Here is a 23,776-nt window from a genome sequence, read left to right on the forward strand (position 1 = left end):
GTGGCCAAAGGGTGACCAAGGTTTTATCAGAGGGGTCCATATACAAATGATGAACGAAAGGAAACACATATTTTCTCTTAAAATGACCATTTCCAGTGGGGTGGCACTAGGGGTGGCAAGGGCTCTGTTGGGGTTGGCAATTGCCACCCCTGCCCCCCCCCCCCTTTGGCTCCGCCACTGAATATAGTATCTCATAATTATGATTTAATATCTCATAATAATGACTTACAATCTCATAATTATGACTTACTTTCTCATTATTATGATTAAGTATCTCATAATAATGACTTACAATCTCATAGTTATGATTTAGTATCTCATAATAACTAGATGAGATGCTAACTCATAATTATGAAATATTATATAATTATGTAATTATGAGAACGTAAGTAATAATTATGATATTGTAAGTCATTATTATGAGATATTAAGTCATAATTATGAGATACTATATGGACTTTTTTTTCTTTAAGTGGTGGGATTGGGCTTCCATAGGGTTCTAAAGACATTTCTTAAATCAGTAATAACTAGTTACCTTATGCACTGTATGAAGTAAATACATGCAAAAAGATATGGCTGTATTAATTAGATACTAAAACAATACAAGATATTAAAACAATACAATGAAATGCATTTGCATTTTCTGTCTCCATACACGTGCGCCAATATCCTACCATAATAAAACCTAAAACCTATTAACTAACATTTGCAGTTTAATTTCCCATAGTGCACTTCGCCTAGCTTTTTTAGTCGCTTCTCGCCACAGAACAGCGCATGCGTATGCAAGAGTATACAAAAATCTTTGCAATCATTTTTCCGTGTTTTGTTCTCCTGAAATGACCTCCCGAAATATTTTGCAATCCCGATGGTTTTTGCCGTTTATGCACAATTTGCAACGGCCTTTTGTACATGTCCAGGTGTTTATATTAAGCTGTTCTGTTTACGTTGCGCAAAGCTGTGATCCACTTCCAGGCTTACAAGCAAGTTGTTTACCTGGAGCCTAATGTAGCTGCATTATTCGCTAGACAGCTAGCATAAATGAATGCAGAGTATGTTTTTCAAAGATTCGCGGTCTGTTTAAGTTCGTTATCTTAGCTATCCAACTAACTTCCTTCATAGCCTGAAAGGTGCTTTGTTTTGTGTCTGTTGACAGAGTAAGTGCATGTCCACGCACAGCGACGAAGTGCGCTTGGCGAGGGAAGCCAGTAAGAAGTACGGAGGCCCCGCGCCAACTATATTCTCTAAAATTATTGAAAAGACCATTCCTGCAGACATAATATATGAAGATGATAAGGTGAGATCTTATTGGTCTTTTAAGCGTGGTTATGTCACGTACAGCCTTAGAGTAAATGTTGTGTTACTCAAATAATCAGAAGACAGTGGTGGTATGTTTCATACGTTTGCCATTTTCTCTTCTCTTGAACTCCATACTCTAATAATGCAGCTGCTGCAGTGAAGTGCATTTCACCGAGCCCGTTACTGTAACATTTCTTTCAGTGTCTCGCGTTCAGGGACGTAAGTCCCCAGGCCCCTGTGCACTTCCTGGTTATTCCGAGGACTCCTATTCCAAGGATCAGTGAAGTTCATGATGATGATGCCCTGGTTTGTCTCGCTACCAACCTTTTCTTTAATTTTGTTAATTTGATCGTCTCAGACAACGATCGTAATACTGTAAATATTCCTCTTCAGCTCCTTGGTCACCTCTTGGTAGTGGCTAAAAACCTGGCAAAGAGAGAAGGACTTGCTGAAGGGTACAGACTGGGTATGATTAACCAATGTAACAAAATTACACTGCAGTCAGTTATTCGTAAGCTAGTGTATAATCATCTGTATTTAAGGCAGTTCCATAATAACAGTTTTGACACCCTGTTTGTATTGCAGTGATTAATGATGGGAAGAATGGGGCTCAATCCGTGTACCATTTACACCTTCATGTCCTTGGAGGTCGACAGATGGGCTGGCCACCGGGATAAGTGGAACACACCAGGAAAAGTGGAACACACCGGGATAAGTGAACACACTGCTTGCATGAATCCAGTGTTCTATGAACTGGTTGGTAGTCTGAGACTATAATAATTGAACGAACGAATGTAATTCAAAGTAGAATGAATCTGGAGCATCTAGAATATACAAATGAGAAGGTGAGAAGCAATACCTGCTGTTGCTGTAAAAACACAAAGTGAAAATTACAGGTAAGCACATTGTAAACCTTATGATCAACAAAATAATATTTTCTAAACACTGGTCTTTCTCTTCCATGGGGATTTTTTTGATTACTTCACTTATTCATGCACTCTCACAATGGATGGAAAAAACAGATGTAAAGCGCTTCACACACAACATGACTGAATAAAGGCCTTCAAACATCTTGCATGTTCTGGATTCTCGTTCATCATCTTTCATCCTCTGTTTTGAATGAGGATCATGCATGTCCATTCTCCTTCGCAGCGATGCCAAATCTCAAGTGCGTGAGAGTGCACGTCTGGCAGTTATCTGCGTCACACGTTTGCCTTTCACTGCTTCTTCCGAGCGTTCCTCAAGCAGTACTGTCTTTAAGTTCCTCATGTCCATTATCCACCATCGACAACAAATACAACTGACAGCTGACAACGAATTGATGCAATTGTCTCCAGACAGTTCTGGTTTTGGATGATGTAGATGTAGAGGACATTACCAATGCACCTCCAGTCCAGTAGAACCAGAAGATGATGTGCTCTGTGAACTGGGCAGACAGACAGACAGACAGGTGGCATTGCACGGAGCTGCATCAAAGGTGTGCAAGATGGCGCCTCTGTTGATGGCCTGCAGTCTGCCCCTCCTATGTTTGTTAAAATTATATGTGTTTTGCCTTTTTGGTGTCCGTGAAGCTTCATCGATCTTGATGTATGATCGTTCAACGTTACTGGAAATGCGGGACTCGCTAAACAGTGACCTAATTTTCGCTAAAATTGAACATTCTGAAACGCCACCATCATTCCTGGCGTCCGTGCCTACCTGTCTATGCCGCACCTCTGCTCCGTTGCTGCATTACAAGTGCCGCAAAAGACACCGCAGAAGATGTGGAAGAAGAGCTGGAGTACTCCTCAAACTCAGGGTCTACCTCTCCTCTCGTGGTGCGGTTGATCATGGACTAAATCATGACCTAAACTCAGTTTTTGGTAATTTTGACCGTCGCTCTCTGGATCACAGATACCGGTGGCTCGTTCCTATTGGTCCTGACGTTGGTTGCCGATTATTTCCCTGCCGGCCTGTGAGAATCCCAAAACGGGGCTGCATGCATCAGAACCTCCGCCAGCTTACTCCAGCAGCTGATGACGCAGCTGACAGTCTACCAATATGTGCAGCGCTGTTTAATGCCCGATCGCTTGCAAATAAAACCTTTATACTAAGCGATCTGATATCCACTCACCATCTGGATGTATTTCTTTTAACTGAGACCTGGCTGAAACCAGGTGACAACAGTGCTTTCTCAGAGCTCCTCCCACCTGGATACACTTATCTGAGTGCACCGCGAGTATCTGGCCGTGGAGGCGGGCTTGCTGTTGTCTTTAATTATAAACTTACCTGCCGCCCGCTGCCTCATAAAAACTATAGCAGCTTTGAACTACAGCTGTTTGTGGTGGAATCTGCACACCCCATGTTGTGCGGAGTTTTGTATCGTCCACCAAAATATAACAAGACTTTTATTGATGAACTTTCAGAGCTGTTAGTTGAACTAATGCCAAAATTTGACAGTTTGCTTTTATGTGGTGATTTTAATATTCATGTTTGCTGTCCTGGTGACCATTTAGCAGAAGAGTTTCAAAGGCTATTGAATTCTTTTAATCTGTCACAGTCAGTGTCAGGAACCACACATAGCCATGGCCACACATTGGATCTAATAATCTCTCATGGTCTTTCTGTATCCATCACAGAGATTCTGCATACTTGTATTTCAGACCACTTCCCCATTTTTATTTAAATTTTCCGCACCTCCAGTAGCAAGGTTTACTACCTCAGCACGTCTCCGCCGCCTCTACACTCCTTCCACTGCAGGACAGTTTGCTGCTGCCTTTAGAAGCTCTGCTCTGTACTCTGTGGAAAGTCCAGATTCATCTCTCCATCCGGAAGAATTTATTACATCTTTCCATCACACCTGCACAGAGATCTTGGATTCTATTGCTCCTCAGAAACAGACTTTAACAAAAATAAAACCAGATCCCTGGCTTAATGATACTACCCGGGCCTACAGACAACGCTGCAGGAAGGCTGAACGTAGATGGAAAAAGGACAGGCTTTGTGTGTCCCAGAGTATGTTAAGAGACTGTCTTAGTGAATATCAAGATGCAGTTAAACGGGCCAAATCTCAGTATCTCTCTAATTTAATTTCCACCAGTAGTGACCGGCCAAGGGTTTTATTCAGTACCATTCAGTCTGTAATTAATCCCTCCATTGATGTTCTGAAAACGGCTACACAGTCTACCTGTGATGATTTTCTTAAACATTTTTTAAACAAAATAGACTCCATTAGGCAGAACATTGTTAGTACACATAATGCTGTACAAGTGCATCAATATGTTTTTCCAATAACATCTGCTGTTTTTAACCAGTTTGAGCTGATATCGCTACCCCATCTCACTGAGGTGGTACAACTAATGTAATCCACAAACTGTCCTCTGGACATCATTCCTTCTAAGATGTTCAAACAGTCCTTTCACACTATCTGTCCCTGTCTGTTGACATTCATTAATAGCTGTCTAAGTTCAGGTTTTATCCCGTCCATCTTTAAGCACTCTGTGGTCAGGCCACTCCTTAAAAAAACAGGTCTAGATCCTACAGTTCTTTCTAACTTCAGGCCAATTTCTCATCTGTCATTCTTATCTAAAGTTCTGGAAAGGGTTGTTTTTATTCAGTTGCAATGTTTTTTAGAATCTCATAACTTTTGAAAAATTTGAAAAATTCCAGTCTGGTTTTAGATCTCGTCATAGTGTAGAATCTGCACTACTTAAAGTACAAAATGATGTTCTTTTGTCCCTTGATGCCAAAAAACCAGTTCTGCTGGTCATGTTAGACCTCTCAGCAGCTTTTGACACTGTGGACCATCAGATTCTTATTACTCGTCTGACTCACCATATCGGCCTCCAGGGAGTTGTTCTTAAGTGGTTTAAGTCCTATCTAACAGACAGAACGTTCTCTGTAATGATAGGTGATCTGTCTTCCACTTCTGCGACTCCTCTGACCTCTGGTGTTCCGCAGGGATCCATTCTGGGGCCTGTACTTTTCTCACTTTACATGCTGCCATTGGGACATATCATTGCACGTCATAACCTGTCTTTCCATTTGTATGCAGATGATCTACAAATCTATCTGCCTGTTGCTCCAACATCTGCACCCAGTCTTAATTCTGTTATCAGCTGCTTAAATGACATTAAGCATTGGCTGTCTCAAAATTTTCTCCATTTAAATGATGACAAAACTGAATGGATTTTGTTTGATACTAACAGGAACCCATGTAACAATTCTTTCAGTCCAAGTTTTCTGCTCCCCCGTCTTAACCAGGTGGTAAAAAATCTAGGAGAGAAGCTTGACAGTAACTTAAAACTTGATAAACAGATTGATTCTGTTGTGAAAACAAGCTTCTTTCAGCTCCGTTTGCTCTCTAAAGTAAAGCCTTTCCTCAGCCGTACTGATTTGGAGAAAGCCATCCATGCATTTGTGAGCTCCAGACTCGACTATTGCAATGCTTTATATGTTGGAATTAATCAGTCTTCCATCTCTCGTTTACAGCTTGTTCAGAACTCTGCTGCTCGTTTATTGACCAGCACACGTAAATCTGAGCACATTACACCGGTTCTTTCATCTTTAGACTGGCTCCCGGTTCAGTTTATAATACAGTTTAAACTACTGCTCTTTGTTTTTAAAGCTATAAATAACCTTGCGCCGCCATACATCACAGAACTTATACAAATCCATCAGCCCAGCAGAGCCCTACGGTCAGCTGGCCAATACCTACTCAAAGTACCAAAATCCAGATGCAAGCACTGGGGGGATCGTTCCTTTTCTGTGGCTGGTCCAATGGCCTGGAATTGTCTTCCCTTAGAGTTGCGTTCCATCTCTGACCTGATTCTGTTTAAGGCCAAACTAAAGACCTATTTATTCAAAAAGGCCTTTAACGTATAATTCTTGACTCTTTTAATTACTTCTACTGTTATTTAAATGGTTGTATGATATTGTTTTATTTGTTTAATTTGATTAAGCACTTAATTTTGACATTTTAATATCCTACTTTTACCTTAAATGGTTTTATGATATTGTTTTCTTTGTTTTGTTAAGCACTTTGGTTAATGCAAGGCATTGTTGGAAGGTGCTATATAAATAAATTTTGATTTGATTTGATTTTGATTCATCCACTCCTACGGGCTTCTGGTGTCCAAGTTCTTATCAGCTCCTGTTTCTCCACAAAGCCCCAGTTTAATCTCTTGTGTCACTCCCTGTTACCTTTGCTGCATGTTATTTACAGGATATCGTTGCCACAATTTCTCCCTGATCTTTTGTAAAACTTATTGTATGAAATAGAAATAATCTAATGTTTATTTATTCGACTGACCTGGCATTACTGATTTGTGTAATTTCATTATTACATTGGTAATAAAAAAAAACCGAATTGAAATACAACATGAAGAGATGTTTGAACTCCAGAATGTTAGTGTGTTTTAAATATTGATGAAGTGTAGCATTCAAATAAGTGCCTATGTATAGCTTACATTTACCATACCAGTAAACATTGTTTTGCAAAAAAAAATCTTGGTTATTTCAATTTTTTTCAAGGGTGTTACATGCATTTCATAAATTATATAATGTGCAATCTAATCTAATACAGTAGTGGGCAGAGATAAATCGATGTTTGGTGTGTGCACTCATAAGTACCAGACTGGGACAGCAGCCTCTCCACCTGTTTTCCTACACGCTAAGGGTGCAGTAGTGGAGAGGAGCTGCAGCCTCTTCAGTGGGTGAACGCACAGGAGCAACAGAACAAAGGTCCTCGTGTGTGTCTGACTATCACCTGCTCACCCGAGCGGATCACGTGACGCGTCACAGTTCTGCGCGGTGGGGATGGAGGGGACTGCAGGTTCTCCACGCCGCTCTTTCTCCTCCACCTCGCACTCCGCACCTGAACGACGAGCGTCTCCTGCGTCTTCGTGTGATTGGTGTGCCAGGAGTTCCAAACAAAGCGGAGAATAAACTTAACTGCATGAGAAAGGGTGCGCCTGCCTGTGAGTAGCACCTGTTCATATATAAAGTATGGGGAACATGTTGTTATAAATAAATTACATCTAAGATTTTAATTATGTTTTTGTTGGGTTTCAATTGTATCTATGACTAATCTTTATTCAGTTGCATTTGTGTGACTATATTATGCCAAAAGATAAATGCAAAGTGTGATATTGTTTATCACCGAGTATTCTTCAGATAATAAAGTGACTTCAGATGATCAGTGGTTATCAGGATTATTGACACTGAGGCCGGTTTTCCATAGCAGGTCATTCTAGTCTGTGCCCTACAGCATACCTGACCTTTTATTATCATAGAAGAAGAGATGGCTGGGAATTTGCTATATAAGAATAGCATGTTGGTTGTTTGATAAAATCCCTAATTCAGTTTCTGTGTTCAAAACGTTCTGTGAGATATTACTGCTCACACGTCTGTACTTTACTCCACACAGGCGATGTGGTCTGAGATATTTCCAGGTTTTGCACAATACTATGCAAAAGTTCATTTTAGTGCATGCCTAGATGTTACCACACCAATGTTGTAATTATGAACTTTGCCCTTTTGCCATAGTGGTGATACTGACATGCTTTAGAGACGCGCTATCCTAGGAAGTTGTTGTGACAGCACCACTAGATCTTAAGTAAATAAAAAAGTATCAGTGCTATTTAAAGCATAGTTAAACCCTCTCTCCTCTCAGCATGCATTACTAGTGGTGTTCCCTAGGTGGCATCAGTGCCCTGAGTGTTAGAAACGGCTTGAAACTGTTTGAAAGTTTTAAGCAAGCACTTTCATCTGTTTATCCTTCTGTCCTTGGAGCTGAATGGTAACACAGTGAACACATGTGGGTGAAAGGCAGGATGTTGACATCAAATTTAACGTGCCAGCAGCCAGTATGATGCTTTCATCATTCTTCTGATCCTGATTCATCATTGACACACTCAATGCAGACTTTGACTATGTTGCAAGATTACAGTCTCATATAAATGAACACCAATGGAGCTCAGGCAGCTAGTAATGAGGTTATATCAAAGTTATTAGACATAGTGCTGGGAGCTGAATATATGTACTTCTAATTGTTTAAGGTAACAGAACCTATAAAATATTTTTTTCCCAAATTTGGAATTGAAACTATGCAAATATTATATATATAGAATAGCTATTATTTTAATTAAGGTATGTTTTTCATCTTATCTTTCTCATTTCAAAAGATTTCAAACAATGTCTGCCAGTGATTGCGAGCAACTCAGCAACTCTAATGGAACTTGTTCATTGGAAACTGAAACTCAGAGGTATGTCGTCTTGCATCTAAACCTGTTGAGCTTTTTGATTATTTCTGCATAACAAAAGCTACAGAAATAACAGGTGTTGAATGTCACCTGTTTGTCTCCAGGTGGACACTGGTGCTCAAGTGTTATTTTTTTCTTGTTTCCCTGGTAGATTCCCAAAGGTCTCTAGCCCTATGCAAGCTACTCAGCACCATCTCGGAGGAAGCCAGGCACTCCAGGGCTCCAAAGCACAGCTGAACGGATTGCCCGTTTCCTCGATGGGGAGCACCAATGCAAGTCCTGTGGTTGAGGAAGTGCAGGAGGTCTTTTTAGTAGATGGTTCAGGAACCAGCAGTCCTACCACAGACTCAAACGCTGAGTTTTTGGAGGGGATCAAATCTTTATCACTGTCTGACGCAAACATTGAGTGTGACTTGAGGTTGGCTGAGAGCATTGAGAAAACGGCAACAGCAGGAGCCCCCGTGAGCCCAGGTGAGACCGCTCGAGACTTCCGGTGGAAGGGTTAGTAATCAAAATATGATCTGACAATTTAGCAAATAATAGTTTGTGTTTGCATACCACCAGATTTACAGCAAAACCTAGGTCAGAACATTTGAATATTCTATGTATTTGTTATTTATTATTCCCTATGTATTTGCTATGTGACAAATAACGTTGGTGGAGTATTCGTATGGAAGATGTAATAATTAATTTGGCTGATTTGTTTAACCTAGTGCTTGCTTGGCAACTGTGAAAGCATGCATTTCCTAAGTGGTGTTCCTGACTACCATCACTACCACAAGGATTTTCACAAACAGAAACCTAATTGGTCCAAACCAACGTCCCACAGCCTGCCAGTAAATTGTGTCAGCTCCTCTAGTTAAGCCCTTCTCGCTTTAGAACTGAGCGATCACCTGGAACGATGATTCTGCTTGATGAACCATGGGATGCAGTGACTCCTGTCACCCTGGAAAACCTTCAATGTTTAGCCATAATGCCTTTTTGAGAAGCGAACTAATCATGCTGGCTCTTTGCCCATGCGGTCCAGCTCGGCGTGAGGATGAACCCAGCCCTGTGAAGTGGGATTCGTGCCTGGCTCCGGCAGAGCAGTACTGGATCTCCGAGAGGGACAGGGCAGTGAAACTGAGGATGGCTGCCTCGGGTCATGGGTCTGAGCAGCCCCTCACCATCAATCAGATGTTCCAGGACACGGTGGACAGGTTCGGCGACCTCCCGGCTCTGCGGTCAAAGAAGGACGGGGTGTGGGTCACGCTGACCTATAAGCAGTACCAGCAGGCATGTCGGGCCGCAGCCAAGGGCTTCCTCAAGGTACGAGCATATAGGTCAATAGAGGAGTATAGGTCAATGTGTTTGGATCTATTAAACACATACAGAAACACATTCTCCTCCACTAAAAGTAGTTTTTTACTGTGCTCAGTTACTGTTCAGTCGACCGGACAGATTCACTTCCGCCTCTGAGGCTGGACTCACACTGGGCTTGAGAATCATTAAATATGTACATGCTACGATCTACAAAGTCCCGTACAACTGCAGTGTGGCCATTTCTTTGCGTGCACACCATGCCATGTGCATGTAGTTTGAAACATATTGCTGACCTTCTTATACACCTCATGTTGTGCACATATCTGATTGTGTGTGTTTTATTATGTCTGTATTTCACTGCAGCTGGGACTGGAGCGTTTCCATGGTGTTGGTATTCTGGGTTTCAATTCTCCTGAGTGGTACATCGCCAACGTTGGCAGTATCATGGCTGGGTACTGCTTTTGATCTTATCTGTATTTTGGTCTTATCATGTGCTGTTCAGTGTTGAGTTCACCTATCTATCCAAACACTCTTAGAGGCTTGCACGTCAAGATATAAAAGAATACATGTAGTAAACTGGATTTCCAGTGGTAAAAGTATCGTCAGAATTCAAGATGTGATAGTTGATTTGCTAGATCTGATCACTGGTTTACCTGTGTGTGTTTGTTCTTCAGTGGACTTGCGACTGGGATCTACACCACTAACTCCCCAGAAGCGTGCCAGTACGTTGCTCATAACTGCGAAGCCAACGTCGTGGTTGTGGAAAACAATAAACAGCTTTTGAAAATCCTTCAGGTAGTTAACAGGGCCAGTTCCTGCATCCCACATGCCAAAAAGAAAGTGGTGGGTCAGTCCAGGTGTCATAAAGTGGTAGTCCAGGTGTCATAAAGTGGTAGTCCAGGTGTGAATAAGTGGTAGTCCAGGTGTGAATAAGTGGTAGTCCAGGTGTGAATAAGTGGTAGTCCAGGTGTGAATAAGTGGTAGTCCAGGTGTGAATAAGTGGTAGTCCAGGTGTGAATAAGTGGTAGTCCAGGTATCATAAAGTGGTAGTCCAGGTGTCATAAAGTGGTAGTCCAGGTGTCATAAAGTGGTAGTCCAGGTGTGAATAAGTGGTAGTCCAGGTATCATAAAGTGGTAGTCCAGGTGTGAATAAGTGGTAGTCCAGGTATCATAAAATGGTAGTCCAGGTGTCATAAGGTGGTAGTCCAGGTGTCATAAAGTGGTAGTCCAGGTATCATAAAGTGGTAGTCCAGGTGCCGTAATGTGGTAGTCCAGGTGCCGTAATGTGGTAGTCCAGGTGTCATAAAGTGGTAGTCCAGGTATCATAAAGTGGTAGTCCAGGTATCATAAAGTGGTAGTCCAGGTGCCATAAAGTGGTAGTCCAGGTGCCGTAATGTGGTAGTCCAGGTATCATAAAGTGGTAGTCCAGGTATCATAAAGTGGTAGTCCAGGTATCATAAAGTGGTAGTCCAGGTGTCATAAAGTGGTAGTCCAGGTGTCATAAAGTGGTAGTCCAGGTGTCATAAAGTGGTAGTCCAGGTGCCGTAATGTGGTAGTCCAGGTATCATAAAGTGGTAGTCCAGGTGCCGTAATGTGGTAGACCAGGTGCCGTAATGTGGTAGTCCAGGTGCCGTAATGTGGTAGTCCAGGTATCATAAAGTGGTAGTCCAGGTGTCATAAAGTGGTAGTCCAGGTGTCATTTTGACATTCATAAACGTTACATCAGATTTATTCTGTAAGAGATGCTGTAAGATATAACATAAGGTTAGGATTCAAGATGCTCTTCGACATTGGGTCTTGGAGCAGTCAATAATCATGTCTAAAGAATGCACCACCTCTGCTTTTTAATTAAAGGAAAGAAATGAAAGGTTTTCTCTTCTTTTCTCATTCAGGTTAAGGAACAGCTTCCTCATTTGAAGGCAGTCGTTCAATATAAGGGTGAACTGGAGAATAAGTTGCCCAATGTTTATACGGTAGGCCTGTTTATTTTGTATGTTTAATAATGGAGCAAATCGGCATCAAGCATGTCATGTCTTGTCTTGGTGTGTATGTTGGGGGCATAACAATGAAAGACTTTAAATAAAACATTTACATATTAACTGCAGTAGCTGATATTCCATTGCATTAATTGCGCCCCCTATGTGAAAAAAGTACATTTCTAAGAGCAGTCTGTTCTTTCAGTGGTCTGAATTTATCAAGCTTGGAGCCGAGGTTTCAGATACTCAGCTGGATGCTGTGATTAACAGTCAAAAGCCTAACCAGTGCTGCAGTCTGATCTACACCTCAGGAACCACGGGCAACCCCAAAGGAGTCATGCTGAGTCATGATAACGTGAGCTTGACAGCCGAATCTTTGTTAGAACCTAGATGCTAAAAACAATACATCTAGGTTAAATGACTCCAAGGTTAAAAAATGGGACTCCTTGCTCTTTCCCTGTCCAGATCTCATGGCTCGCATATGCGACGGGCCTCAACTTGAATCTGACTCCAGGGACGGAGACTTTGGTGAGCTACCTGCCCCTCAGCCACATAGCAGCTCAAGTTAATGACATATGGATCGGAATGAGGTTTGCTGGCATCTCCTACTTTGCCGAGCCAGATGCGTTGAAGGTTAGCATCATCATTCATTCTTTGCTTTGTTTGTTTGTTTTATTTATTGTGACTTATTAATGGACAGTGCCTTATTCAAATATACATACAGAGTCATAACAAAGAAGCGTACATGACTGTATGGTTATATGTCATTCATGATTGGAACCGGGATGAATTTTGGGTTCCTGCAGGGCTCATTGGCCAACACCCTGAGAGAGGTACGACCCACCAGCATCTTGGGTGTGCCACGTGTGTGGGAGAAGATGCAGGAAGCGATGAAAGTCATCGGCGCAAAGTCCTCCGTCTTCAAGAAGAAAATAGCCGATTGGGCCAAGGGCATAGGACTGCAGGCCAGCTACAATGCCATGAATGGGTGGGTTTTGAAGTGCAACCCCTCATTTTAGCTAGTTTTCTGACAAATTCAGACTTCCTTACTGAAATTCGCCTACGTGAATGGCTAAGTACTGTTGTGGATTGGTCTCCAGCGATCCCTCCGTGCCGTGGGGCTTCACGCTGGCCAATCACCTGGTCTTCCAGAGAGTGCGTGCGGGACTCGGCCTGGACCAGAGCAAGCTCTGCTTCACGGGCGCCGCTCCCATCACCAAGGACACGCTGGAGTACTTCATGAGTCTCAACATCCCCGTGTACGAGCTGTACGGCATGAGCGAGTGCACCGGCCCCCACACCCTGTCCTGGCCCCACAACTTCCGCATCACCAGGCGAGTTTGACGTCACTTCCTGCAGACTACATCTTCAAAAAAAAAAAAAAACATTGTCAATTTATATTCAAAATGAAAAATTATTAAGTAGTTCAGTCTGGTGCCAGTTTAAAAATAAAATTCACAGGTTGTCCTATAGAAAATGTATCTAAGAGGCATTTGCGTAACGCCCTGTGTTTTCCCACAGCTGTGGTAGAGTGATTTCAGGCTGCAAAACCAGGCTGGACAAGCCTGACGCCGACGGCAACGGAGAGGTGTGCATCTGGGGCCGGCATGTCTTCATGGGCTACCTCAACATGCCCGACAGGACGGAGGAAGCCCTGGACGCAGAGGGCTGGCTCCACTCAGGAGACCTGGGGAAACACGACACAGACGGCTACCTGTACATCACGGGCAGGATTAAAGGTACATCTGACTGCTGTGTTGGTTTTGGCCTGATGCCACGGACGTAATTTGGGGGGGGACGGGGGGGGACATGTCCCCCCCACTTTTTCAAAAGTCCCCCCAGTTTTTACGGTTAAAGCCAAATATTTAAATAGCAACGATCCATGTCCCCCCCACTTTTTATTACAAAATTACGTCCATGCCTGATGCAGATGCCAGAATACGTCTGGACAGACGTTCAATGTATTTCTCAGAATATTGTCAGTTAGGAATTGACCGTGTATAGTGGACAAAACTCCTGTTTTGTGCATTAAAACAGAATCCTTCTTGTGTTAACATCATTGAGTAATGCAGGGTACACTGAGATTGAAAGAGTTTGTTATATATCTTGTACAGAGCTAATAATCACCGCTGGAGGAGAGAACATTCCACCAGTGCCCATCGAGGACATGGTCAAGGAGGAAGTGCCCATCGTCAGCAGTGCCATGTTGGTGGGAGACAAAAGGAAGTTCCTCTCCATGCTCCTCACTCTCAGGGTAAAGGCATCTCACGCTCTCCATCCCTTAGAGAGATTAAAAAATGACTACAACCTCAAACTGTGTCTAACGTGAGGAGGAAACAGTTCAGTGGGGTGGTGTACTGGATGGTGTACTGGGTGGTGTACTGGGTGGTGTACTCTTTTAAGTGGAGGTTGAGGGCTTGCAGGAGCTGAGCTGCTCCTGTTCTCAGCAGCAGTGGAGGAACTCCTCTCGCTCTCCGCAGTGTAACGTCGACGAGAACAGCGAGCCCACAGACGAGCTGGCCCCACTGGCGGTGGGGTTCTGCCAACAGCACGGAGTCACCTCCACCAAAGTGTCTGAGATCATCAACAACAAGGAGCCAGCCATTTACAAGGCCATCCAGGAGGGGCTGGACAGAGTCAATGCCAAGGCCACGTCCAATGCACAGAGGATCCAGAAGTGGACTGTCCTGTCTCGAGACTTCTCCATAGCTGGGGGAGAACTCGGTAAGCCCCGCCTCTGCCCTTCCTCAGCCCCAGTGCGGATTACAGCATAGCTAATATTTCAGTTATTTTACATAGAAAGAGCTTTTGAATAATGCATAATATCTTGGTGTGAGCATTGTTTGACATTCTGTGAGATAAATATTTTATATAACACCAGTGTTTGAACGTTGCTAATTGTGAAATTGGTTCTAGAATTGATTAATTAAATGTTTACATTTACCAGACCACAGTATAAATTAGCAACCGTGCATAGTCTGTGTTTAAAACAATGGTATCAAAAAGTAAAATATTTGCTATAGTAATAAAAAATATATGTACCACAATTGACGAATGCAGTGTTCGAGTACAGTAAGTTAAATATGCTAATTTGCTTCGTTCTGTTGCACACAGAATCTATGTAAATATTTCAGATCTGAGTCAAGAGTCTCAGATTAACCATAGCAGGAAAATGCAACGTCAGGCTTTTTAACCCTCATTAAATCATTATACTCAAAATAAGTATTCATAGGACAGTTAGATGTTTATACCCTGTTTATTCCTGCTCCTTTTTTTCTTTGTTGTGATCGTGTTTAGGTCCTACCATGAAACTGAAGAGACCGGTTGTCGCAAAAATGTACAAAGAAGAAATTGAAGAGTTTTACAGGGAATGAAATATCACAGTGTGGGAGAACGTGGACCAAAGCAGTTCCTCACTACAGTTAGGGTTGCTCTATACTGAATCTCACTCCACCTGACACACTGCTAAGAGGAGTGTGTCCCATAGCAACGCCTCTCCGTATTTAAGCTGTGTGCGTAGGACTTTTTGCTGATCACTGCACTTTTTTTTGTATATAATGGGCTTAAATTATAGCCCCAAAGAATACTCACTACCATGCACACATCTGTGCTAACGCTACTGTATCTGTGAAAAGGTTTTACCTCCCAGAATGCTGGAATGATTTCTGTTGTCTGTTGTTGCCACTCTCTGATTCGCCCAAAGTGCCAGCTAACATCCAATCAAAATTAAGCAAGGGCTGCTTGGCATTATGTAAATAAATCTAGCTCATCTCTGATGATTCCTTGTTCTATGATCTCAGGTTTCTTTGCTTTACTGAAGGGCTCTTCCTTAACGTGGTCTATGCTCGGCTTTGATAGGGAAATAAGGAATTTGATGAGGCAGCATTGCAGTTGAGTATTGGTAACGGTTGTACAGTAAGAAAGAAACCTAAAGAAGTACTTTTACTCTGGTCAGAGTCCAAAAGCAGTGAAGTGTTTAGTTTACATGGAGCATGGTGTGTGTGCAGATCTATGACATGGTTAGGTCTCTCAGAGATGGTAACAAATCTTTAAAAAGCAAGGTTGGCAAGCACATTGAAGAAATGCTGGTATGAAACTGAACATAAAGGAATAGATCTTGGGCTTCCTATGACATTTTTAAATACAGTAAAGGTTTGTTTTGTTTCTATACCATAGTAGCCCAGGACGCAGAACTTTCTGGACTGAACATTACATAAAGAAACAAGATTATATTGCAGTCTTCCACTTAAACGGTGCATAATTAAGCTGTTAAACCTGTTTTAGGTGCTTTGTAAAAGGTTTCTTCATTCTTGATGCATACGAACCGTGAATGGGCTGGTTTGAGTTTCACACATCACATCCACATTGAGGAAAGTTTCTTTGTAGGCTTGAGTCTCTTATTCCCCTTGTGAAAGAGTCTTATTGTGCCATAAGAGATAAAATACATAATTCTCATTAAATGAATTAGCTAGCTTATGTTAAGAGTCGCTTTACAATAAGACAACAAATGTTTCATTTTCTTACGTATATTAACACAAGCTAACTTTGCAGAAGGCGAGCTTGCTATGATATTCACCTGTGATTGTGGAATCTGCAATCGACCTGAGATCGACCCGTAAGATCTGTAGTACTGGAGTAAACAACACAGTAATAGAAAATGAGTTCCCTTTCTAAGCAGTTTTCAACTTTGAACTAGGAAAGTTAAGATACGGAATTAACTGGATCCAGTGCTGCAATGATCAAAGAGTAGCACTGGTGTAAAGGTGCAGCTTTGGCTGCAGGTAAAATTGTTTCTTATGCTGATTTATCCACCGATGAGATGAAATAACTGCAAGAATAACCACAGCAGATGTCACATTTAATGTCAATAAACAGCTTGTAAGCGGATCTCTATTACCCCAGATATAATGACGTTAGGTGAATATGAAAGTATTGGATGGATCTTCATGAACAGAAAATAACAGTGCTTTAACCATCTGATAACCTAAGAGCTAATCTATTTAGGATGTCTGTGGTAGCTGTTTCAAAATAGTTGGCCTTCTACACACGTGGACAAAATTGTTGGTACCCCTTGGTTAATGACAGAAAAACCCACAATGGTAACAGGAATAACTTTAATCTGATAAAAGTAATAATAAATAAAAATTCTATGAAAATGTACAAATGAAAGTCAGACATTGCTTTTCAACCATGCTTTAACAGAATTATTTAAAAAAATAAACTCATGAAACAGGCCTGGACAGAAATGATGGTACCCTTAACTTAATATTTTGTTGCACAACCTTTTGAGGCAATCACTGCAATCAAACGATTCCTGTATCTGTCAGTGAGACTTCTGCACCTCTCAACAGGTATTTTGGCCCACTCTTCATGTGCAAATTGCTCCAGCTGTCTCAGGTTTGAAGGGTGCCTTTTCCAAACGGCATGTTTCAGCTCCTTCCAAAGATGCTCAATAGGATTTAGGTCAGGCTCATAGAAGGCCACTTCAGAATAGTCCAGTGTTTTCCTCTTAGCCATTCTTGAGTTTTTAGATGTGCGTTTTGGGTCATTATCCTGTTGTAAGACCCATGACCTACGACTGAGACCAAGCTTTCTGACACTGGGCAGCACATTTCTCTCTAGAATCCCTTGATAGTCTTGAGATTTCATTATACCCTGCACAGATTCAAGACACCCTGTGCCAGATGCAGCAAAGCAGCCCCAGAACATAACAGAGCCTCCTCCATGTTTCACAGTAGGGACAGTGTTCTTTTCTTGATATGCTTCATTTTTCCATCTGTGAACATAGAGCTGATGTGCCTTGCCAAAAAGTTCCATTTTTGTCTCATCTGTCCATAGGACATTCTCCCAGAAGCTTTGTGGCTTGTCAACATGAAGTTTGGCAAATTCCAGTCTGGCTTTTTTATGTTTTGTTGTCAACAATGGTGTCCTCCTTGGTCGTCTCCCATGAAGTCCACTTTGGCTCAAACATCGACGGATAGTTCGATCTGAGACTGATGTTCCTTGAGCTTGAAGTTCACCTTGAATCTCTTTAGATGTTTTTCTTGACTCTTTTGTTACCATTCGTGTTATTCATCTCTTTGATTTGTCATCAATTTTCCTCCTGCGTCCACGTCCAGGGAGGTTGGCTACAGTCTCATGGATCTTAAATTTCTGAATCACATGTGCAACTGTAGTCACAGGAACATCAAGCTGCTTGGAGATGGTCTTATAACCTTTACCTTTATTAGTGAACACACCTTGATTTAACATGTCCATTTGGTCACATTATTTTCAGGGGTACCATCATTTCTGTCCAGGCCTGTTTCATGAGTTTATTTTTTTAAATAATTCTGTTAAAGCATGGTTGAAAAGCAATGTCTGACTTTCATTTGTACATTTTCATAGAATTATTATTTATTATTACTTTTATCAGATTAAAGTTATTTCTGTTACCATTGTGGGTTTTCTGTCATTAACCAAGAGGTACCAACAATTTTGTCCACGTGTGTAAATCCTCTTTCTCAACAGTTTGGTTATTGCTCTCCAGATTAGCAAATGCGTTATCATGCAGTTATGGTCAGAAAGTGCCCTCTGATCATAATTTGCAGTGCAGTGTGGCACACATACACACACACACACACACATACACACAGGAGGCCCTGACAGTTGTGCAACCCATTCTTTCTAGTGGCTGTTTTTTCCCCTCAAAGATTAAAAAGTAATTAAAAGGGTTTATAGGAAGGCCTTGATCTTAGCCTAATCATTCAGTACCTAATAATTACATTGTACACAAATACCTGTGAGCTACATCTGCACTTAATGATTGTCAAAACATTCAAGCAATATTTATTATCTAAATAGTTTAATGACATGCTTACTGTTGTTAGCCTTTCCTGATAAAAATGTTTTTAAAAGGAGAGGGCCCTGACTCAGCTGATCTATTCCTCTAAGGGAGGCGGTTCCAAAGGGCATGTATATAACCAAAGCTAAATCACCTTCATACCTTCACCTACACGCTGGGACAACCGGAAAGTCCTTATACATCAATCTAAGACATACCTGAGTCTGACAGTGAACTACCATATGTGCCATATGAGGCCGTGTAAGTGATGAAGACAGGGCAACTTGTACAGGAGTACTGAATGACACCTTAGTGCCTTTTAATCTTACCAATGTATCGGCAGATGGGGCAAGTAAACCTACATCACGGTAGCCTTTGCATAAAGAAATACAAGCATGCTCAGCTGTCAGAGTTTCATAGAGGATGTTTATCTAACTTCACTAGTTCCTCTGTTTATAAACACATTACTGCACTAGTTTTTATGGTTAGTGTGGATATACACTGGTGACTGGTTTCATACTGGCATCATCCAGTGGTCCAAAAGGCAGCTGAATGTGATCAAAGAAGACTAATGCCCAATAATAAGAACTTCAGCTTGAATACAGGTGAACGTTTGGGAGCATACATCTATACATATTGCTTAGACAACAACAGTAATGTTTATAAGGGATGCCATTTAATAATTAAGCATAGTGTCTCATAGGCAGGATCGTTGCAGCAAATTCTGGGCCCTGTACACTCTCAATGTCAGTGGGCTCCTATAAATGTCAGTAAACGAGGCACAAAATGGGCCCCTCTCCCTACTCGGGCCCTGGGTAGTCAGGTCCACCCCCCCCCACTACCACGCCCATGCTCATAGGCATAGTGACTGAAGAACACTTTATGATAATGAATAAGATTGCCTGGCCTTATGTATAAAGAGAATTTTTGCGCCACGGACCGGTTACGTGGCAGCAGTAGCGCAAAAAGGGGGTATGCAGCGTATGCGACGCATAGCGGCGCTGCACTAGAGGGGGCGCCAAATCGATGAGATATAATACTTAATAGGCCCTTTTCACAACAAAACGGAAATACGTCACCGCCGGGTAAAACAAGTTCCGGTACTCGCAGAAGATAGTTGTTGTCAATTCACCTCAGCATGGAGCGTGTGTTTACTTCATCCCTGTCGTCGCTGCCGAGACTGAATTTTAAATACGTTTCCAGTATCGTTGGAGAACATTCAACAACGAACGGTTCCAAGTTAAATAGAGGCTACAAATTGTTTGTAGAATAATTTATTCACTTATACCAGGGTAAGCTAACACCAGCTAGGTAACTATTATTTAAGGTATAGCTGGTTCCATTAGTCATCCTACGGAGTGGTAAAACAGTCTATATTATTATGATATATATTATAATATTACAAATGATACTGACAGCTTTAGTTAACAATATCTAGCTAGGTTAAGCTGGGCGTACACTGTGCGATTTTTGGCCCATTTTTAGCCGATTTTTCACTCGTGCGACTATTTTTGCGATCGGGCTGAGTTTCGGCTCAATCGCGTGTCGTGCATCGTATAGTTTACACAGGTAAACGAGGAGCGATTCACACCTCACGACCAACGCAAGAATATCAAACATGTTTGAAATTCAAATCGCTCCTCGTGAGAGTATCGCACTGTTGAAGCAGCTCCACGAGCCGACTCTCCCTGCGATTTAGTCGTAGTTTGAGCTGGAGCTGAGTACACGATTTAAAATATCGTACAGTGTACGCCCAGCTTTAGCAAGCCAAGGGACGTCAGCTATTGATTGTTTGGTTTACATCAGTATCAATAAAGTTCATGACACACACCAAGTTATTACGTGTTATTGTTTATTCAGTGTCCAATATAGTCGACAGCAAAGTGATGGTCAGAGCTGGATGCTACCGAGCAGAGCTGGATGCTAGCGGATCACAACTAGTTTCAGAGCCGTTTCAGTGGAACAGTTGCTGTCCGCATTTGAAAGAGCAAACTCTCGACTAGTAGATGTCGTGGTGTACTGCCAGCCGAGAGCTTGCTCTTTCCTAGCTAGATGCTATCGGATCACGGCTAGAAGCTATCGGATCGGGGCTAGAAGCTATCGGATCACGGCTAGAAGCTATCGGATCACGGCTAGAAGCTATCGGATCACGGCTAGAAGCTATCGGATCACGGCTAGAAGCTATCGGATCACGGCTAGAAGCTATCGGATCGGGGCTAGAAGCTATCGGATCACGGCTAGAAGCTATCGGATCACGGCTAGAAGCTATCGGATCACGGCTAGAAGCTATCGGATCACGGCTAGAAGCTATCGGATCACGGCTAGAAGCTATCGGATCACGGCTAGAAGCTATCGGATCGGGGCTAGAAGCTATCGGATCACGGCTAGAAGCTATCGGATCACGGCTAGAAGCTATCGGATCGGGGCTAGAAGCTATCGGATCGGGGCTAGAAGCTATCGGATCACGGCTAGAAGCTAGCGAACCGGGGCTAGAAGCTAGCGAACTGGGGCTAGATGCTATCGGATCACGGCTAGAAGCTACCAAACCGGGGCTAGAAGCTAGCGAACCGGGGCTAGAAGCTAGCGAACCGGGGCTAGAAGCTAGCGAACCGGGGCTAGAAGCTAGCGAACCGGGGCTAGAAGCTATCGGATGACGGCTAGAAGCTAGCGAACCGGAGCTAAAAGCTAGCGAACCGGAGCTAAAAGCTAGCGAACCGGAGCTAAAAGCTAGCGGACCGGGGCTAGATGCTATCGGACCGGGGCTAGAAGCTAGCGAACCGGAGCTAGAAGCTAGCGGGTAACAGCTAGATGCTAGCGGACGTACGTGTACTCCCAGCCGAGAGCTTGATCTTTCAAACGCGGACAGCAACTGTTCCACTGAAACCGGCTGGGAACAGTAACAGTACTGGGAACAGTAACAGAACAGGGAACAGTAACAGAACAGGGAACAGCACCAACTTTTAGCCGCGAGCTTCCTGCTATGTAGTCTGCAGCAGTGAAATGCTGGCTACACACAAAGATGCTCCGTATCACAAAGTTTTCCCCTTCATCCCTCCTAATTGCACAAACCCATTTTCTTTTCTGCTCGTCGTCAGCCGGAAAACCATAGAAACTGAGATACGACTGTTTTTGCTTCGAGATCGAGCACCCTGGTGCACTGCAAAAGCTCTTGTTATTGGACTCTGCCATTGTTTAATGTGTAACGGAAGTAACTTTACCCTGCAACGAGAGCTTCCGGAAGAAAAAATGCGGAAGTGTGAAAAGGGCCTATTTGTGTCCATCTCACCACCTGATGTCTATGCAGGCCCGTAGCCAGGGGGGATCGAAGGGTTCGTTCGATCCCCCCCCCCCCCTCTCCCCCCCGCCCCCCCCGCCCCTGCACCCTCCCTCCGTACACACATGCCCCTCAAGATAGGTAGGCTATTCAATGAATGAATTGTTAATCTCCGGTGAATATACAGACAAACAAATAAGGACAGCAACAACAAACTCACAACAAACTTATAACAGTGTTGCCAACTCTCACGCAATGAGCGTGAGACACGCGCATTTGACCGTTTTCGCACGCTCTCACGCCATACATCCGATTTCTCACTCTAAAAAAATCTAGTTTATTTATCTTCGATCTACATCTATGATTCGGGTTTCCATCCAAACCTTTCGAAAAAATAATGCGCAATTTCCAAGTTTCGGCAGAAAAAAATGTGAATTAAGCCTTCTTTCCATTCATTACAGTTATGCGAATAAACTTTAGATAACGTGAGAGGACGCCAAACAATAGTGGTTTTACGTCCATCTGGCAGTTACGCATTTTTGCACGTTGAGGTTGTGAAACATTTTTTTCTTTTTCTTTTCTTTACATGGAGAAGTTAAATTCAATTTTTGCTCTCTCCAGAACTGTTTTTGTATGCATTTGCCATCTTTACATCGCGATCATGTACAGAACCACTTGACTTGAGGCATGATACGTCATCGTTTATGCGAAAAACCCTTTTCCATCCAGTTTTTCCGAATTTTGGCGATGCGATAGTCTAACTTTTCCACCTCCTCCTAGCGTAAACATCTTTTTGCGATATTTGGGGCTTTTTTCGAATTTAGGTCTTTTTCCATCCAGCTTTTTTCATGCGCAAAATGCGCAAAAACTCGGTGGATGGAAAACCCACTGAGTTACTAGTTCGCTCTGGCGCCAACCACTGGCGATCGATCGCTATAGGCGCAGCATAGAGGAAACATATAAGACATAACCCCCCCCCCCTCACTCCACTTTTGGGGGAAAAAGATCCCCCCCATCACAATGCTGGCTACGGGCCTGCTATGTGTGCACGCCACTGCCTCAGAAAGTAAGTAATTGCAACCCTGCGTGGCAGACAATATTTTCACGGGGGTAAATACAACGAAATAAAATTACACGACTGGCATGAAAACAAATATAAAGCGAATAAAAATAAAACTCACCATACGCACCGACGGATGTAATTGGGAAGAAAATCCCCTTTTTTTCAAAATAAAACAATACTCAGACTCTGATCGTCGATAAAATATATATTTTTCTGTGCGGCCTGTTACCAAATGTCCCACGGACCGGTACCGGTTCGCGACCCGGTGGTTGCTGACCGCTGCTCTAATTTATTTCAGTCTGCAAAGTGCATCCCAAAACTGTCACCTGAGTTACGAACTGAGTTACGAACTCTAAAACCAGGCATTTGACCAAAGATACCCTAATACAAAATTACTCTGAACAAAATGGAGTTTTATAGAGGGCTGGAGTATTCCTTTAGATCTCCCCGACAGTCCCAGGCGTTTCAAGTCAATCACAATCAAAGCTCAAACACTATCATTAAAAACCATCACCAGAGAGTGCATTCATCATCCTGTGATCAGTGCCAAATCACACTCTGAGCACCAGGCCAACATTTTTCTGAGCTCTTATTTTTTTTTACTTCCATACTTTTAATTGAAATTGTCTCATCTGTACAAATTCCTGTAAAATAAATTTAAATAGCAGGTATATTCTGAAAAATGTTGGTACTGCGTCTTAAAAAAATCAGTGGAAATGTAATGCACCCATGCCCCCTAGTGGTCATTAGTTCCACGTGCAGAGTCTGGCGGTGATAATTCTCTGTACCGTTCATTGATTT

At 42.6% G+C, this 23,776-nt stretch overlaps 2 protein-coding genes and 1 long non-coding RNA gene across 5 annotated transcripts; 2 read left to right on the plus strand and 1 right to left on the minus strand.

Moving 5' to 3' along the window:
* The first annotated feature begins 748 nt into the window (after window positions 1–748).
* Window positions 749–2,368, plus strand: hint2 (histidine triad nucleotide binding protein 2). Of its 2 annotated transcripts, none has more exons than XM_076997809.1 (5): window positions 749–917; window positions 1,154–1,294; window positions 1,498–1,602; window positions 1,690–1,762; window positions 1,882–2,368. In XM_076997809.1, exons 1-5 carry the CDS (start codon window positions 837–839, stop codon window positions 1,971–1,973), a joined length of 492 nt encoding a protein of 163 aa, XP_076853924.1. In that variant the 5' UTR covers window positions 749–836; the 3' UTR covers window positions 1,974–2,368. The 2 variants fall into 2 exon arrangements, with proteins under 2 accessions (XP_076853924.1, XP_076853925.1); XM_076997810.1 differs by having other exon boundaries at window positions 912–1,049.
* A 139-nt stretch (window positions 2,369–2,507) lies between these two features.
* On the plus strand, window positions 2,508–16,428 carry LOC143509259 (long-chain-fatty-acid--CoA ligase ACSBG2-like). 2 transcript variants are annotated; one of them, XM_076997806.1, is made up of 15 exons: window positions 2,508–7,253; window positions 8,460–8,540; window positions 8,689–9,008; window positions 9,565–9,845; window positions 10,203–10,291; window positions 10,514–10,634; window positions 11,732–11,812; window positions 12,021–12,170; window positions 12,281–12,448; window positions 12,622–12,803; window positions 12,916–13,149; window positions 13,337–13,554; window positions 13,930–14,069; window positions 14,296–14,539; window positions 15,113–16,428. In XM_076997806.1, the coding sequence occupies exons 2-15, from the start codon at window positions 8,470–8,472 to the stop codon at window positions 15,187–15,189; spliced, it is 2,376 nt and encodes a 791-aa protein (XP_076853921.1). In that variant the 5' UTR covers window positions 2,508–7,253; window positions 8,460–8,469; the 3' UTR covers window positions 15,190–16,428. The 2 variants fall into 2 exon arrangements, with proteins under 2 accessions (XP_076853921.1, XP_076853923.1); XM_076997808.1 differs by lacking the exon at window positions 2,508–7,253 and adding an exon at window positions 8,246–8,333.
* Window positions 14,045–23,455, minus strand: LOC143509261 (uncharacterized). The gene is made up of 5 exons (XR_013129616.1): window positions 23,094–23,455; window positions 16,392–16,445; window positions 16,141–16,233; window positions 14,210–14,389; window positions 14,045–14,095 (listed from the first exon to the last, which is right to left on the minus strand). It is a non-coding gene; the product is annotated as an uncharacterized LOC143509261 (long non-coding RNA).
* Between the last annotated feature and the right edge of the window lie 321 nt (window positions 23,456–23,776).

The sequence above is a fragment of the Brachyhypopomus gauderio genome, chromosome 3 (genome assembly GCF_052324685.1).
Source record: "Brachyhypopomus gauderio isolate BG-103 chromosome 3, BGAUD_0.2, whole genome shotgun sequence".
In the NCBI taxonomy this organism is placed as follows: domain Eukaryota; kingdom Metazoa; phylum Chordata; class Actinopteri; order Gymnotiformes; family Hypopomidae; genus Brachyhypopomus; species Brachyhypopomus gauderio.

Excerpts from the sequence above, each read along its gene's own strand:
- hint2 (XM_076997809.1), top strand. The coding sequence starts at position 837 with ATGACCTCCCGAAATATTTTGCAATCCCGATGGTTTTTGCCGTTTATG. Across the intron at positions 918-1,153 it reads GGCCTTTTGTACATGTCCAG|AGTAAGTGCATGTCCACGCA; the intron begins GTGTTTATATTA and ends GTCTGTTGACAG. Across the intron at positions 1,603-1,689 it reads TTCATGATGATGATGCCCTG|CTCCTTGGTCACCTCTTGGT; the intron begins GTTTGTCTCGCT and ends ATTCCTCTTCAG.
- LOC143509259 (XM_076997806.1), top strand. The coding sequence starts at position 8,470 with ATGTCTGCCAGTGATTGCGAGCAACTCAGCAACTCTAATGGAACTTGT. Across the intron at positions 12,171-12,280 it reads TCATGCTGAGTCATGATAAC|ATCTCATGGCTCGCATATGC; the intron begins GTGAGCTTGACA and ends TTCCCTGTCCAG. Across the intron at positions 13,555-13,929 it reads CATCACGGGCAGGATTAAAG|AGCTAATAATCACCGCTGGA; the intron begins GTACATCTGACT and ends TATCTTGTACAG.